At 30.2% G+C, this 18626-nt stretch overlaps 2 protein-coding genes and 1 long non-coding RNA gene across 4 annotated transcripts; 2 read left to right on the plus strand and 1 right to left on the minus strand.

Moving 5' to 3' along the window:
* The first annotated feature begins 4581 nt into the window (after positions 1-4581).
* Positions 4582-6980, plus strand: LOC122849107 (probable ATP-dependent RNA helicase DDX47). The gene is given in 4 exon segments (XM_044147697.1): positions 4582-4990; positions 5065-5323; positions 5395-5464; positions 5466-6980. Coding segments are annotated over 4 exon segments (1383 nt in total). The 5' UTR covers positions 4582-4903; the 3' UTR covers positions 6433-6980.
* Positions 6981-7053: 73 nt separating this feature from the next.
* Positions 7054-12006, minus strand: LOC122849092 (CCR4-NOT transcription complex subunit 3-like). Of its 2 annotated transcripts, none has more exons than XM_044147673.1 (7): positions 11284-12006; positions 10551-10783; positions 9846-10469; positions 9472-9742; positions 8253-9274; positions 7807-8016; positions 7054-7727 (listed from the first exon to the last, which is right to left on the minus strand). In XM_044147673.1, exons 1-7 carry the CDS (start codon positions 11306-11308, stop codon positions 7629-7631), a joined length of 2484 nt encoding a protein of 827 aa, XP_044003608.1. In that variant the 5' UTR covers positions 11309-12006; the 3' UTR covers positions 7054-7628. The 2 variants fall into 2 exon arrangements, with proteins under 2 accessions (XP_044003608.1, XP_044003610.1); XM_044147675.1 differs by having other exon boundaries at positions 9544-9742; positions 11284-12005.
* A 6028-nt stretch (positions 12007-18034) lies between these two features.
* On the plus strand, positions 18035-18541 carry LOC122849169. The gene is made up of 2 exons (XR_006373520.1): positions 18035-18389; positions 18455-18541. It is a non-coding gene; the product is annotated as an uncharacterized LOC122849169 (long non-coding RNA).
* Positions 18542-18626: the final 85 nt, after the last annotated feature.

An 18626-nucleotide genomic window follows, 5' to 3' on the forward strand; every position in this document is an offset into this window, starting at 1 on the left:
TTGATCATTAATGATGATTACAGATGCAAAAAAAAATTTTATACATTTATTTTATGACTGCAATTCATATAACTTGACGCCGTAGCAGTTTGAATTTGCGCGGCTCCGCCATATTGGGGATATCGACGATTTTACTTCGGATGACCTGTATATTGGGAATCATTCTAGGGACCTTGAGAGAACAGTGACGTCAAACAAATAATTCTTAAAAAATAAGAATTAAAACATGGCTGATTCAGCCCTCATGTCCTATGCTGTTGCAAACTCACTTTTTGCTGACTGCGCATCCCATGTGCGCATCCAACTACACATGCGCGAAAATAAACAGGAAAAAAAATAAATACATAAAGCGGTGTCTCTACGCTATAGAAATGCTTGCAAGATCTTTCATCACTAGAAAATTACTAGAATTTTGGTGGAAATCAGCCTTATAATAAATAACAAAAGCAAGTGGCATGTATGCAATAGGTGTGTTCGTTCACTATTCACATCGAGCGTACGCACGGAGCGTATGCAAGAAAGCGCTAGAGTCGTGCGGTCATTTGAAGAAACTTTAGTAACTAAAATTTACTATTTATTTATTGTTATTTGTTTTTTCTAGCTCTTTCGTTCTCTTTATTCATCAATAATTGGTAATTTGTTCTTGCGTCTTAGAAAAAATTATTAAATTAACAAAATAAACACAATGACTGAAAATAACGAATGCGTCGGTAAATTTTACTTGCTAAAGATTCATTAAATGACCGCACGACTCTAGCGCTTCCTTGCATAACGCTCGTGCGTACGCTCAGTGTGAAATGAATGAACACAATATTGAAATAGAAATGGTCGATTTTGAGGTTTCATACACTTACAGTAAGATACTGTAAGATACTGTAAAAAACTGTAAGATACCTCTGACGCCATTTTGAACATTCTTATTGACTGTCGACTCGACAATTAGTTCTTATTGCTCGATATATATTGGTACATGTAATTTATTTGTTATATAAATATATATAATATCAAGGAAAACCAGTTTTAAGGAATTAATGTTGCTTGAAACATGATTTTTTGGCAACATTAATTTCTTAGCTCCATCCTTTCCTTAGCTACTGCTTTTCCTCGGACATTTTCTATTTATTAAATAAATAATATACATGTCATTTTATTTTTAAAAGATAAATGTCAAGAAAGCAGTAGCTAAAGGAAAAAAAGATAACAACTAAGGAATTAATGTTGCTTATAAAAGAATTTCTTTGGCAACTGTAATTCCTTAGCTCCAACTTTTCCTTAGCTACTATTTTTCCTTGGGATTTTTATTTATTTAAAAAATAAAATGCATGTGATTTTATTTATTAAATAAATTACAATGTCCAAGGAAAAGCAGTAGCTAAGAAAAAGATGTAGCTAAGAAATTAATGTGCCAAAAATTATGTTTTTAAGGAATTAATGTTGCTTTAATTTTAAATAAACAATTTTTTTAAATAAATAAAATCCCAAGGAAAAATAGTAGTAGCTAAGGAAAAGATGGAGCTACAGTTGCCAAAATTCTTTTTTTAAGCAACATTAATTCCTCAGCTACATCTTTTCCTTAGCTACTACTTGTTTTTAAATTTTTATTTATTTTCAATGAATGCATGTATTTATCGAATAAAAAAAAATTGTAGCACGAAGGTTCCACTTTTATCGTAGAAGGCGCTGGGAACGCAATGTAAGATACCTCGATGTATGAAACCAATGATGTAAGATACAGTATCTTACAGTAAGGTATCTTACCTACCCAACACTGGAACACACCTAATGTGTGAACCCAATTCATACTTACCCAACACTGCATGCGCGCTCTCGTGATGGAGTCTGGTATCACTGCTCTGTGGCCGACTGGCTGGTTTCAGCTGGTTTCACTTCCCAGCTTCCATTTTCCTATCTTAAAACTTTGATCATGGAGGTGTATAAGGAGGGTAATCTCTCGAATTTCACTGAAGCTCACAGAATGGAGCAAGTCAGTACGTTTTTCTGCCAGTGATGACGCTAGTGGGACGAGTGCCCAAAGTCACATGTTGTTTTTGTTTATATTTTTTTTTTTTTTTGTGTAGCTTAGTTAGAGTATTCCTTCATTATGTAAAAAAATAATACAACTACATAATACATTATTTATTTAACAAGTAAAATTAAAGCAATTTATTTTAATTTACAGTGTCTAAGAAAAAGATAAAGCTAAGGAATTAATGTTGCTTACCATATAATTTCTTTATAATCACATCAATTCTTTAGCTTCATCTTTTTTTTAGCTACTGTTTTTCATTTAATTATTTTTATGATAATGAATTACTTTAATGTTAAATAAATAATTTTTTATTAAAAAAGATCATTCCAAATAAATTTTTATTTCAATTAGGTACATGTGATGCAAATGTTGACATAAAAAAATAATAATATAGTCCAATGAAGTATTGAAAAAAAATATAAAAAATAGACAACTTATTGAGGATGAATATCAAAGGTGTGTTGTACAAAATTTACAAAATGTTTATGATGACATTAATGCATAAAAACCAGGAAAACCAAGTTTTTTAGATAAATTAGTTATATGCTAAATAAATAAATAAATGAATAAAGAAAAAAAGTCAAAAAAAACACCAAAGGGTTTGTATTTGTATCGTGCTGTTGGTGATGGAAAAACCATGTTGATGGATCTCTTTTAGGATTGTTGTGAGATAATTTATATCATAATTATTTTAATAATAATATAAATAAATAATTAATAAATATCATTGTTTACAGATTGAGAAAAAAGAACATGTACTTTTTTTTTATTTATGCTAGATGTACATAGTAAAATTCATCAAGTTAAAAAAACAATAAAACGTGTTAATAGTAGTACAAAACTTCAACTATTTGATCCATTACCACCAGTTGCTGATATGATTATTGAAAAATCATGGCTTTTATGTTTTAATAGATTTCAGACAAGACAAAATTAAATTTATAAAAAATCATGATGAATTAAAAACATTAAATTTAATATTTGATAATCATAGGTAACTGATATTGCTGGTATTTTAATAAAAAAAAATACCAAGCACAAGCAGGAGGCTAAAGAAAAGATGAAGCTAAGAAATTATTGCAGCAAAAGGAATTATGTGGTATAAGCCACATCAATTTCTTATAGCTACATTGTTCTTTGGCCACTGCTTTCTTGGTATTTTAATTTATTATAATGTTTTTAATTTAATTTTATTTGTTAGATAAATGGTAAATTCAAAAAGGACAAACAGTGGCCCAAGAAAAAATCGAGCAAAGGAATTAATGCAGCCAAAAAATTGTGGATAAGCAGCATTAATTTTATAACTCATTTTCGCCACCCTGCTTGTCTTTATTATTTATTATTTAGTAAACAAATGAAATTATAGCAATATAATTAATAAAAAAAAGTACCAAGGGCAAGCAGCGGCCAAGGAAAAAATGGAGCTAAGAAATTAATGATGCTTACCACATAATTTCTTTGGTCATCAATTCATAACTTTTGATTAATAGTAGCATTTTCCATTTTCCAACAAATCATTTGGGTCTTGTATTTTTGATAATATAACAGCGAATTTTTTACCTTGTCCAATTTTAATCTTTTAATTAATTCCTGAATCAAGTGATACAACTAAACAATAATTTTTAACTTGTATAAATGGAATAAAATTTTCTCTTTGTAATCGACTTTCGTGTAAATCATCAGGAGCTGTATTATTACTTGTTGTAACAACATGCTAATGATTGCAATCATTACACGTTCAAATAATTCAGTAATAATGGTTTTAATATCGTTGCATCAGCAACATCATCTGAAATCTATCAAAATATAAAAGCCATGATTTTTCAATAATCATATCATCAACTGGTGGTATTGGATCAAATGGTTGAAGTTTTGTACTACTAACAACCCGTTTTATTGTTTTTTTAACTTGATGAATTTTACTATGTACATCTAGCATAAATAAATAAAAATGTACACGTTCTTTTTTCTCAATCTGTAAACAATGATATTTATTAATTATTTATTTATATTATTATTAAAATAATTGTGATATAAATTAGCTTACAACAATCCTAAAAGAGATCCATCAACATGGTTTTTCCATCACCATACAAATACAAATCCTCTGGTGATTTTTTTGTCTTTTTTCTTTACCAACTAATTTCTCCAAAAGACTTGGTTTCCTGGTTCATATCCATTAATGTCATAGAACATTTTTTGTTTTTTTTTTTTTTTTTCAATACTTCATTTGAACTATCTCATTATTTTTTATGTCAACATTTGCATCACATGTACCTAATTGAAATAAAATTTATTTGGAATGATCTTTCTAATAAAAAATTATTTATTTAACATTAAAGTAATTCATTATCATAAAAAAAATACCAAATGAAAACAGTAGCTAAAAAAAAGATGAAGCTAAAGAATTGATGTGATTATAAAGAAATTATATGGTAAGCAACATTAATTCCTTAGCTTTATCTTTTCTTAGATTTACTGTAAATTAAAATAAATTGCTTTAATTTTACTTGTTAAATAAATAATGTATTATGTAGTTGTATTATTTTTTTACATAATGAAGGAATACTCTAACTGAGCTACACAAAAAAAAAAAAAAATATAAACAAAAACAACATGTGACTTTGGGCACTCGTCCCACTAGCGTCATCACTGGCAAAAAAATGTACTGACTTGCTCCATTCCGTGAGCTTCAACAGCTCCCTATGCCAATACACAGTGTGACGTCACAGATTACCCTCCTTGTTAAACTCCATGACTTTGATCATAAAACTTTGAGAAGTGCCTTATAAAAAACACGCGTTTATATAAATAAAAAGTATACAACAGTAATAAAAACGTGAAATTTTTTTTATTTTACATTTAAAAAAAAAAATGAGTGATTCCGATGAAAATCCTGGTAGTCCAGTTCCTGAAATTGAAACAAAAAATGAGAATATAACTGCAACTTGGGAAAGTCTTGTAAGTACAATAAAAATAAATACAAAAACACGTGTTGATGTCAAGTTTAATAGAAGGTTAATAACAATCTGTAGGGACTTGAACCAGTACTTTGTCAAGCATGTAGAGATTTAAAATGGGAAAAACCATCACCAATTCAGATTGAAGCAATTCCACATACTCTGGCAGGTAAAGATATAATTGGTATTGCTGAAACTGGATCTGGTAAAACAGGAGCATTTGCATTGCCAATTCTAAATGCACTATTAGAAAATGCACATCGTTCTTTTGCTCTTGTTTTAACACCAACTCGAGAACTTGCATTTCAAATATCTGAACAATTTGAAGCACTTGGTAAATACAAAATAATTATAATGATAATTTTAACAATATATAAGTTTAATAATCTAACAATAATTTTTCAGGATCAAGTATTGGTGTAAAATGTGTAGTTATTGTTGGAGGAATGAGCATGGATGATCAAAAATTATTGCTTATTAATAGCAACACCAGGTCGCCTTGTTGATCATCTTGAAAATACAAAAGGTTTCGAACTTCGTTCATTAAAATTTCTTGTTATGGATGAAGCCGATAGAATATTAAATATGGATTTTGAAGTTGAAGTTAATAAAATACTTCGTATTATACCACGTGAACGTCGTACTCTATTATTTTCAGCAACCATGACAAAAAAAGTACAAAAACTTCAACGTGCATCACTTAAAGATCCAGTTAAACTTCAAATATCAACAAAATATCAAACTGTTGATAAACTTCAACAATCATATTTATTTATTCCATCGAAATATAAAGATGTTTATCTTGTTCATATACTAAATGAATTAGCTGGTAATAGTTTTATGATATTTTGTGGAACATGTGTTAATACCATAAGAACAGCAATGATTTTAAGAAAATTAGGATTCATGGCTGTACCATTAAATGGACAAATGAATCAAAATAAAAGACTGGCGGCATTGACTAAATTTAAAGCTAAAAATCGTTCAATACTTATATCAACTGATGTTGCTAGTAGAGGTTTGGATATACCACATGTTGACATTGTCATTAATTTGGATATACCAACTCATAGTAAGGACTATATTCATAGAGTTGGAAGAACAGCACGTGCTGGTAGATCAGGCCGTTCAATAACATTTGTAACGCAGTATGATGTTGAACTATATCAAAGAATTGAACAATTAATTGGTAAAAAACTTCCTCTATATAAAACTGAAGAAGATGATGTCATGATTTTACAAGAAAGAGTTAGTGAAGCAGAACGTATCGTCAAAATGGAAATGAAAGATAATGAAGATTGTAAAAAATCTGGTAAAAGAAAAAGATCACAAAAACATGATGATGATGATGATAATGATGATACTGAACAATCATTTGGTGGTAGAAAACGTGTCAAAAGTCATTTTAGCAACAAAGGCAAGGGTAAACCTAGACGAAAATAATTATTTTTATTCTAATAACTAATTTAAATTGCAATTTGAAAAAAAAAAAAATTTTTTTTTATGTTGAATGAAATAAATAGTAATTATAATAATAATAAAAAAAAGGAGTATTAATATTATTATTTTAAAAATATAGAAAAAACCATGACACGTATTTTCATATTTTTATATCACAAAAAATAGTATTTTTTTTTTTCATCTGGTTATCATCACTGTTTGTTACTTTTTTTTTTTTTGTGTTTAACCTGATACTTAATTAAATGAATTAAAATGTGTATATTCCATAATAATATTATTAACTATTTCTACACATTCTGTACAGTTAATTCAATTCAAGGATTTAATTAAACTTTATACAAAAATTATCTATATCATAAAGACATACCATATAGCATGAGTTTTTTCGTTCCTTTTTTTTTTTTCTTTTTTCATTAACTTTTCGGTTTTGTTTTTAAGTTTCTCGATGTCCAGAGCCAAGTAAAACACGCCTGGACATACATATCTGCTGTACCTTAATTTCTTTTTCTTGTATTTTGTACTGGTTTTACAGTCAGTCGCCAGCGAGTATAACTTTATCGTTTTTTTTTTGACGGTTTTTGCTTATCACACACCTTATGCTACTAACAAACCTTGATAAAACTGTCTATCGGTGGAATTATTATTTTTTTTTTTTTAAATTAATAATAATCACATTTGTTAATAATAAATTTGTTATTAATTAAGTCATTTTTAGACCTGATTATTGTTTTTTTTTTTTTTTTTTTTTTTGAAATAGAATTGAATGTTCTTTCAATTATTGAATAAATTGTAATAGATTTTCTTTTTTTTATTTTTAACTTAAATTAAGCAGAAGTTGTCATCTGGAAACTATTGATATGAAAAAAAAAAAAAAACAAAAAAAATTATTAACTTGATTTTTTTTTTAATAAATAAAATTATACTTCATGAAAAATATGTGATCATAAAAGATAACAATTTTTTTAAACTTGTATTCTTTTTTTGTTTTTACTCGAGTTTAGAAATTTTTTTACTCGAGTTTAGATATTTTTTTGCTCGTATTTTGCTTGGTTTTAATACCGATACAGAAATAAGTGCTGTTTTCTTTTTTTGTTTTTAAAAATTAAATGTTTTAACTGATCCACCGTAACTCTGAGAAATTGTGGAAAAAAAAACAAAAATGCTTCAACTTAATTATTTTAGTTGAGATCTCTATCTTCTAAGTACTTGTACTCGAAAGTGAATCCTTCTTTTTTTCTTTGACCCCATTTTTCATAGTCAAAGTAGATGTAAGTTCCCTGTTTTTGAACAAAAAAAGAATTATTATTAACCAATTGCCAAGATATTTTACTTTTCATAGAATAAATAATGACAAACCTGTTCATATTCTTCATTGATAATTTTTGGCTCTTCATGTCGTTGGAACCACATCATATACTTTGTATGAAACCTCCAACTTTGTTTTTTCAATGCTTTTGCTGCCAAATATTGTCCTTTCGAACCTTCCATATAATAAAATATGAAAAATAATGTTTCGGTTGACAGTCGTTGAAAAAATTCGACAGTATCCGAGTGAGGCAGTTGAACCTTCAAATCATAAATTTGTATTATTTATTAAATTGTCAAAAAAAAAAAAAAAAAAAAACAAAAAAGCTAGTCGATATCTTTATCGCTCCATCAATATTATGCTGATTTATTTGGAATTTTATTGTTCAATTTTGAATAGACTCTAGTCAAAATTTGATGTGAATTGTTAAACAGGTAGTTGTCATTTTGATACATATTTGAGCGGTATAAATAGATTAATAATAATTATATATTACCTGTTGATAGTATGGTGGTGTTGGACACAAATTTCTTGGTAAATATGATCTAAGTCTTTCAGAATCAGATGGATGTGGCATATGGTAGTATGCTAATTCCATCATTTGAAATTGTAACTGATGTTCTTTTTGTAATGGTACTGGACCAAGTGGAGCAACACCAAGTAATGGTGGTATATGTGCTTCAGATGTTGAATTATTAATTTTATTATTATCAAATATATTTCTATTTTGTTCAACATTTGGTATATCTAATCCAGCTCTAACAATAACTTGTTGTGCTATTGATTTAAGTGGGGATGGTCCATGATCCACATTTGTTTGTAATTTTTGTATAATACCATTTGAATTTGTTGGGAGTGGTGATGATGAATTTGTTGGTATTGGTGATGAACGACTTGATATTGTTGATTGTGGTGATGATGAACGTGGTAATGTTGTTGCTATTATATCAATATCATTATTGCTGGAATTATGATTTTGATTATGCATTATACCTGGTGGCATTGATGTTGTATTTGTTATTGAATTATTCATTTGTATTTGTATTTGTTGTTGCTGTTGTTGTTGTAGTTGCTGTTGTTGTTGTAGTTGCTGAGGAAGAGGGGTAACAATTTGTTGCTGTTGTTGAATTTGCATTTGCGGTTGTGGTGCCGTTTGTGGAAGAAGCTGGTGTTGTTGAGGAATTGTTTGCGCCACATTTTGCTGTACAACTTGAGGTATCGAAGCAGTTTGTTGCTGTACTTGTGGGGTTGATTGAGGTTGTTGTTGTACCTGTTGCTGTTGTTGTTGTACCTGTTGCTGTTGTTGTTGTACCTGTTGCTGCTGCTGCTGTTGTTGCAGTATTTGTAACTGTAGTTGTTGTTGTATCTGTAATTGTTGCTGTTGCTGCTGTTGTTGTTGTTGTTGTTGTTGTTGTTGCAGTAGTGTTGCCGATGCCAATTGTTGCTGGGATTGTTGTACAAGTGATGGTGGTACATTTGGTGTTGGCAATATTGATAAGCCATTTTCACCACTATTAGCTAAATAAACAAAATAAAAAATAAATATATGTATATATATATATATATTAACTGCGTAATATTGAATCAATGATTTTTACAACTCGATATTATTTTTTTTTAATGAGAGGAATGGTTTGATGACATAAAAGATACGATGATCATGCTTATTATTTTTTCTTTTGTTAGTTAATGAAAGGTCAAATTAGTGATCTTACATGATACTTTTGTGGTATTAGTGTGTTGAGCTTGTAAATTATTTTGCGATGCAGCAACTGTTGCAAAATTACCAGCATTAATTGTTGATACATGATTTGTTGTTGCAGACGTATTTGATATTGGTGAATTTTGGCTTGATGTCATGGGAATGGTTTTACTTGGTGTACTGCTTGTTAAAATATTTGTTTTAACTGTTGTTGTATTACCAACTGGTGGAATAGGCGGCTGGGACATGTTCAATAGTGGCCTAACTGCTGTTGGTTTTACTGGCTATAATTATATTTAAAAAAAACAATTACCACGATTGACAGTTAAATTTAAATGCTATTATTATTATTATTATTATTTGCATTAATGTTAAAAATATATTAACCTTAGTTTTTTTATCTGTATCAGTCGAACTATCACTTGATAAATTGTGCAGTGTTGAACAAAGTGGTGGTGATGGTATTGGTGATGTACATGAATTAGTTGATGTTGGTGTACCACCAGTTTCATTACTGTTATTACTATCAGTTGTTGCTGATGATGGTATACCAACACCAGTTATTTCAACTTCATCTAATCCAATAATATCATCATAAATATATTCATTTTCTTCAAAATCAGGATCTTGTGAAGATTCAATATAATATTCAACATCATCTTTTATTCTTTTAATTGTATTAACTTCAACAGACATATTATCCAACATACGTAGTAATGTTTCTAATTTACGTATATGATAACGATGTTTTTCCAATTTACCTTTTAATTCATCCATTCTGTCTTGTTTATCTTTATCAAGACGTTTTTTCTTACCAGCAAGTAATGATTCAATTTCAGATTCAAATTTATCAAGTTGTAAATTTAATTCGTCAATTGAATTTGCTAACCAATTACTAACTTCTTCACGTTCTTTTTGAGCTGGATCAAGCTTTTGTGCTGCACCAAGACCTTCTTTTGAATATGCTTTTGTTTTAGTTTCTCTTTCAACAACTTTGAATCGTTCCATTTGCTAAATAAACAATATAGTATTATTAATTAATCCAACTTAAAATTTTTGTTTTTTGTTTTATTAAATTAATTTTAGACTTACTGTTTCAATTAGCTTTCGATAATCAAGAAGGGTACTTTTATCTTTGATTTCACCAGATGCAATCCAACTTTTAATTTGATCTCGTAATCTTTGTAATTTTTTGATCTCTTTTTTAAGATCAGCCTCATATTTTTCTTTTTGATTACTATTTGTTGCATTGTGAACTTTTTGCCAAATATCTTCAAATGTATCTACACCTTCGGTTACTTTTTTAAGGCACCGGTCTATTTCACCTATGATGATGAAAGACAAAAGAAAATATAATAAATTAAAATATCATATGATATCTAACAACAATAACAATAACAACAACAAAAACATCAAAAAATAAATAATGATAATAAATAAAAAAATGAAAACAAAAAACAAGATTAGGATTAAAACAAAAGCATCATAACTATGATAATTATGATGATAAAAAAAAATTATAAGCATCAAAAATAAATTGATTGATGCATTTTGTCTGTATGCGTATATATGTGAGAATAAAGCCGAGGGGAATTATATGGAATAACTGAAGTTGACTTATAACCGAAGCTTAATAAATATTCATCACATTGTTATTCAATTGTTCAATAATACAATAAAGGCGGGAAAATAAACTTGTTATTATTAAATTTAATAATTATTTATAAAACTATTTTTCAATAAATATTAATGAATATAATGAGTGTTTATTAAATATATAAACATTTGAAAGATTTTTAGCCTCAAAAAATTTGTATTTCCTTACCTTGCAACTTTCTCGTCGCAGCCATGGCTATGTAAACATATGGCTTAATGATTTAGGCATAGTCCAGAATCATCCAATTATTATTGATTAATTATAATCCTTTTATTTTGTATCAATATATTAATATTAAGTATAACTAATGATCCCTTTTTTTTATTATTACTATCTTTCCTTGTCTTTTTGTCGGTTCGACCAGAGTTATGTTCCTTTGATAATATGAGAGACTCAACTACAAGATGGCTTCCGTTTTCAAATGACAACGACTATACAAGTCGCAAGACTATCCAATACACACACACATACACACACCACTTAACTATTTTATTTTTTTAACTCTTTCTTAAAATCTAAACGATGGAATGTTAAATTTTTTTTTCCAGTTAAATTTATTTTTATATGTTCATTTAGTTATCTAAGTATTACTATTTATTGTTTAATTACCTATTTTATACATTAGGTGCTATTATTATGTTTTAAGTTATCTAGAGAGCAAGCGAATAGTAATGTCAACAAAATAAACTGTATTTAGTATTATTGGTTAAGTTTTGTTTTTGTATTTTTTTTTTATTGATAATTACTTAATATTGTTAAATAATAATTTACACACAACAATTGTCACATGTATTTATTTACACAAAGGAATTTTTTGTTGGCGATTAAGAAATAGAAGGGGATAAGCTAAGCTAAGTATATAATCAAAGAGTGTGTTCCAAAAGTCACTGGTCCCTCGGGTTCGTTCAGAAACTATTTACGGTCAAAACAGGTCAAAAGCAGTGAAAAGTTTAGCAGTTTTTTAAGTTTTTGTCGTGGTAGATATGATTTTTGAATAACATTGTATTTTGCTGTAATAACCAGTATGTATTGTATATTAGCATGCTATAATAGTATATGTACATATCAGTGTTATTACATATTACATAACTAATCACGAATCAAACAGTGAATCAGCAACAATAATAAGTTTCCTTTAAAAAAAATCAAATTTATAAGTTTAATTCATAAAATATTAATAAGATATTCATAAAACTTATTTTCACACCAAAATTTTTTTTGTATGTAAACTCTTATTTCTGGTTTTTTAAATTGATTTTTCCATTTTTTTTTTTTTTGTTGTTTTTTTAAAGTTAAAATCCCGAAAAAAAAACCGGAGATATTACGAAAATAATCTGGAGATTACTCCGTAAATATATCCGGAAATCTCAATTGCGTAGAAATCCGGAGAAATACGGAGCAACTCCCGAGACATTTCCCACCAGAGAAAGCAAAAAAAAAAAAGAACAGAAAATTGATCTCAAGTTAAAACTTCAAGACCACGTGAACCATATTAAAATGGGCAAATATTCAGTATTATTTTATAAATAATAATTTAGCCTCAATTATTTAGCCTTAATTGTTGAAATAAATTTTTTGAGTTACCCCTATAGCCGTATTGCACAAAATTACATGCGTGAGTTTCCTGAATTTTTTTAAATCAAATAAGTTTTCTTTTTCAATAACATTTATGCTTACCTTTGCCAATTGGCCAACAATAATTTCAAAGGATCTTTTTGATACTTTGAATCTTCTTCTTTTTTATTCAATGCTAGAGGTTGGCTGTTTTCTTCCCAAATCTTTTTGAGCAACTGGGAGGTGTTCCTCTTATAAGACCTTTTAACAAAAATTAAATTATTCTAACATAAATTTTTTGGTTCAATAATTGCGTTTATGCTTACCAATGGTCATCATTGTCTTTCCAAAAATTTTGGATAACGTTATTAGAGCAAAAATTTATGTTAGAATAATTTATATTTTCGTTACAAGTTCACTTGCCCAAAACGATTAAGGAAGAAAAGATCGATGGCCCAATTTTTAATGATATACTATGATAGACAATGTGGAAATTCCTGGCGATTATTCAAAGCATTTCTTACATGCCAAAGCCGAATTGAAACACGAAGAACCTTCACGGAAAAAGTGGTACACATATCTGCAAAATGCAGGTTTAATCGGAGCATTTTTTTTAGCAGCAGGCCTTGCAACCTATATTCGCTTGTGCATGGATAACAATATTCATAATCGAGACATGAAGTCAAAAGATCTACAAGTTAAAGATTTTAACATGAGAAAAAAAAAACATGAATTGGACGTTTAGAGTCGAAAATTAATCTTTCTAAAACTTAAAAAAAAGTAAGTATTTTAATTAGCTTCCAATAATAGGTGCTTTCATTTGGGTGTTAATTTTTTTTTACTTCTATTATGTAAACATGAGCAGAGAACAGTGGCGTTGAACAAATAATTCTTACAAAATAAAAATTCAAGAATTAAAACATAGCGGATCCAGCCCCTCATGTACTACGCTGTCTACGCTGTTGCAAACTGGCTTTTTACTGTTGCGCATTCAACTACCCATGCGCAAAATAAATAGGAAAAAAAATTAACACCCAAAAGAAAGCACCTTTGGGGAGCGTTCGATGGCTGCAGTCCAATTCACAGGGCAAATTTTTTACAATTTAGGGCTTTTTTTTGCCAGTGATGGCGCTTGTAAAATTTTTTTTATGTAGATTTCATATACAAAAGCTTCACAAGCGCCGCCAGTGGCGGAAAAAAGCCCTAAATTGTAATACCCTATGTATTGGACTTGATTGGACTGCTGGCCGAGGCCAAAAATTCGGCCAATTTTTTATCATGGTTTATTTTATATGCTTGTAGTGTCAGCACTGCTACATTATAATTTCAAATATTCGAATGAGAATTTCTCATAGTGAGTTTTCGATTTATTAAGTTGTCTTTCTGTTGGCCCAGGCCAAGGCCCTCGGCCAGCAGTCCAATTCAAGGATGATTCGCATTCGCGTCGTGAGTCGCTCGGCACTGACGCAGGCACTTGCGACTTTTCTAAAACGGAGACGCAGAATGCTTGCGGCTTGACGCATAGAGTGAGTATAAGCAGAGTGACGCCATAGATGATTTTTACCTCGGAAGTGACGAAAACCTCATATACCCACTCCATACGGCGAGCACAAAATGTCGGACTAATGGGACCTTGGTGGCTTCACTCTGCTTATACCCACTCTATTGACGCAGAGCCCGCGACACCACCTTGCGTCTTTTTCGAAATAATAATCCGCCATTGTTGTTGACATATATTTATTTGTTTACATATTGTGCAACAACCTAACCCTCAAATAATAAATATGTCAACAACAATGGCGGATTATTATTTCGAAAAAGACGCAAGGTGGTGTCGCGGGCTCTGCGTCAAGCCGCAAGCATTCTGCGTCTTCGTTTTAGAAAAGTCGCAAGTGCCTGCGTCAGTGCCGAGCGACTCACGACGCGAATGCGAATCATCCTTCACAGAGCATTACAATTTAAGGCTTTTTTCCTCCACTGGCGGCGCTTGTAAAGCTTTTGTATGTAAAATCTATATAAAAAAAAATTTACAAGTGCCATCAGCGGCAAAAAAAGCCCTAAATTGTGAATCAGACTGCAGCTATCGAACGCTCCCTAAATGCTTTCTTTTGTGTATTTATTTTTTTTTTGTTTATTTTCACGCATGCGCAATTGAATGCGCAGTCAGCAAAAAGAAAGTTTGCAACAGCGTAGGACATGATGGGCTGGATCAGCCATGTTTTAATTCTTATTTTTCAAGAATTATTTGTTCGAAGCCACTGTTCTCTCCTTAAATTTGCATGACAAGCGCATGTGCATGATCATGCGCATGAAAGTAAAAAAAAATAAATACACAAAAGGAAACACCTAATGAGTTTCCAAACAATTACCAAAAAATTTCATAAAATGTATCAGTGTTTCAAGAATCTACTGTAAAAATTTCAAAGCATTCTCATGTTTAATGACTGGCCGAGGTAATGCTTAATCGTTTATACTTATTTCTAATATAAAAAAAATTCACCGACTAACATTATTCTCTTTTGTTTACTGAAAAAACATTAAGGGCAAGATTCCGATATCCGAGACAAATTCGTAGGAATTTTTTCCGTATTTTTCCCGTAATCCTGTGGAAATTTCCTATAAGAAACCGACAAAAAAACATGTTGTCTCGGATATCGGAATATCCCCACATCAACTTAGTATCAACTGATACTAAGCTAAGGAAGTAAATAGGGATTATTGAAATTTTTTTATATTCGATCTGAATCGCCGCCATTTTTGAGATCCCGAACCAACGGAGGTTTTACTTGGGTTTTACTGCACCCGTATTCTCAGGGCAAATTTTATACAGGGTTCTTGCCACTGAACCTTATAAAATTTTTGATTCGATTCGCGTATATCAAGATGAAGGCAGCGATTCGGAATCAAATATATGCGCTATCACACGCTATAACTTTTCTATATACTAGTGTCAAAACCTCGTTCGGTTCGGTATATCAGTAGCAGCGATTCAAATCAAATAGAAAATTTTAAACACCCTATAAACTTTTCTATATTAGTGTCAGTTGATGTATTTTAGTAGAGAAATAATATTAGTTAGTTATTTTTATTCTAATCAATAATAAGGAGAAATGATTAACTTATTATTGCGATAAAAAATGGCAAAAACACTTTGATCCGCCATCTTGATATACCGAACCGAACGAAGGTTTTGGAACGTACCCCGGGCAAATTTTATACAATTTAGAGCTTTTATTTGCCGTTGATGGCGCTCGTAAAATTTTTTTAGCCTAGCGGGCGGAATTGCCCGTTTGTCGCCCTAAATTTGTGGCGTAAAGTACGTCTTTGTCGCCCACAAATTGCGGGCGACAAATTCAGGGCATTACAATTTAGGGCTTTCCCGCCCGCTTGTAGACATATGTAAAATCTATATGGACATAAGCGCCATGTGGCAGTGAATTCTCTCTCTGCAATCAGCACGCACTCGTCTACGTGCCCCGTCGACTCTGCATCATATGCGTGTGTGCTTCGTGCAGCACCCGTATTCAGAGGATGTTCTCATTAGGGCGTTTTTTTCCGATGGTGGCGTTTGTGAAGCTTTTCTATGTGAAATCTATATAAAAAAAATTTTGTCAAGCGCCATCAGCGGAAAAAAAAGCCCTAATGAGAACAATTTTCCCCGTGAATACGGGGGCAGGCCAGAATCACTCACATTGCGTCCTTGTTGCATAATATACTATTTGTCATATATTTAATACCAAGGTCCCTAGAATGATTCCCAATATACAGGTCATCCGAAGTAAAATCGTCGATATCCCCAATATGGCGGAGCCGCGCAAATTCAAACTGCTACGGCGTCAAGTTATATGAATTGCAGTCATAAAATAAATGTATAAAATTTTTTTTTGCATCTGTAATCATCATTAATGATCAATATATTAATATGAAATATAATAATAATAAGAATATTAATGTTTTTAAAATATTATTGAATAAAATAACCTGAACGAAGTTTTTTTTTTTTTTCTTTTAAATAAAATATAATTATGATAGTTTATTAATTTAACTTTGTCTATTTGAATATAGGAGTACTAATATTATCACACAAATTGCATTTATAATTAAATATCAAGTATCTATAATTAACAAATTAAATTCAATTCAACGTCAGACAATGTCAAATATAAACATTGATAAACATGTGTGACTATCCACGCATACATACGTACCTATCTTGTGTACATATACGCATGCACACAACTACTGATCCCCAATATGGCGTCTCAAATTCTAGCTTCGGATGACCTGTCTAAATCTAGTAACTCATCTAGGGACCTTGATTTAATACTACTAGTAGTATGCTATTTCATTTGTGGCGAGTGGCGACTGGCCACTGGGCCTCAGCGCTTCTAGCAGACAACAGAGGAACATCTATCTCTCTATCTTTCTCCAAATATATCTTCTCTCTCCTTTTTCTATATATTAAAATATTAGTATTATGATTATTACGTAAGATTTTGCTAGAACAATAAAGACTACTTTTTTACTACTACGAAATATTAATTGTGTTGTATATTATTAATCGTATTAATCTAATTAATAAAATATAACAAATAAAATTAAGTGCTTACAAATTTATGTAATAAATTTGTACGCATGTCAAGTGTGGGTAATCCCAATTCAAGAAGACTAGAAATACAGGAGGACGAACTTGCCTCAAAAAACCGTTCCGCTATGTGGTCGCCGCATAATTGAGGGGCGCTAGTAGTACCCGGGTAACGTGCGCGACTTGTATCGCTTTTTTTTTACAATGCGCACAATACAAACATACTCTGACAAACATCATGTGTATAATCAAGAAGACTAGAAATACAGGAGGACTTACTCCCTATCTCGCCTGTATATAAAAACCGTTCCGCTATATGGTCGCCGCATAATTGAGGGGCGCTAGTAGTACCCGGGTAACGTGCGCGACTTGTATCGCTTTTTTTTTACAATGCGCACAATACAAACATACTCTGACAAACACTAATAGAGCATATACACATGATGTTTGTCAGAGCGCAGTACTGTATTAATAACACATTAATAAAAAGTTACAATTCATGGAGGTGTATAAGGAGGGTAATCTCTCGAATTTCACTGAAGCTCACAGAATGGAGCAAGTCAGTACACATTATCGCCAGTGACGGCGCTAGTCTCATCAAGATCCGAAGTCACATGGTATTTTTGTTTACATTTTTTTTTATTTGTGTGGCTCAGTTAGAGTATTCCTTTATGTTGTAAAAAAATAATCCAACTCAATAATATACATTATTTATTTAACAAATGAAATTGAAGCAATACATTTTAATAAAAAACAATACCAAGGGTAAGCAATGGCTAAGGAAAATTTAATGTTAAATAGATAATTTTTTATTAAAAAGATTATTCCAAATAAATTTTATTTCGATTACATGTGATGCCAAAGTTGACATAAGAAATAATAATAGTCTAATTGAAGTTTTTAAAAAAAATATAAAAAATAAACAACTTATTGAGGATGAATATCAAATGCGTGTTGTACAAAATGTTTATGATGGCATTAATGCATAAAAAGCAGAAAAACCAAGTTTTTTAAATAAATTAGTTGGAAAAGAAAAAAAGACAAAAAAACCACCAGAGGGTTTGTATTTGTATGGTGCTGATGGTGATATTGGAAAAACCATGTTGATGGATCTCTTTTATGATTGTTGTATAAGGTAATTTATTACAATTTTTTAAATAATAATATAAATAAATAATTAATAAATATCATTGTTTACAGATTGAGGAAAAGAAACGTGTACATTTTTATTTATTCATGCTAGATGTACATGGAAAAATTCATCAACTTAAAAAAACAACAAAACGTTTTTATATTTTTTTTTTAAACTTCAATTGGACTATTATTATTTTTTAAGTCAACATTTGCATCACATGTAATTGAAATGAAGAAT

This window comes from Aphidius gifuensis, linkage group LG2 (assembly GCF_014905175.1).
Source record: "Aphidius gifuensis isolate YNYX2018 linkage group LG2, ASM1490517v1, whole genome shotgun sequence".
In the NCBI taxonomy this organism is placed as follows: Eukaryota; Metazoa; Arthropoda; class Insecta; order Hymenoptera; family Braconidae; genus Aphidius; species Aphidius gifuensis.

Excerpts from the sequence above, each read along its gene's own strand:
- LOC122849092 (XM_044147673.1), bottom strand. The coding sequence starts at position 11,308 with ATGGCTGCGACGAGAAAGTTGCAAG. Across the intron at positions 8,017-8,252 it reads CACCACCATACTATCAACAG|GTTCAACTGCCTCACTCGGA; the intron begins GTAATATATAAT and ends TATGATTTGAAG. Across the intron at positions 7,728-7,806 it reads TCAATGAAGAATATGAACAG|GGAACTTACATCTACTTTGA; the intron begins GTTTGTCATTAT and ends GTTCAAAAACAG.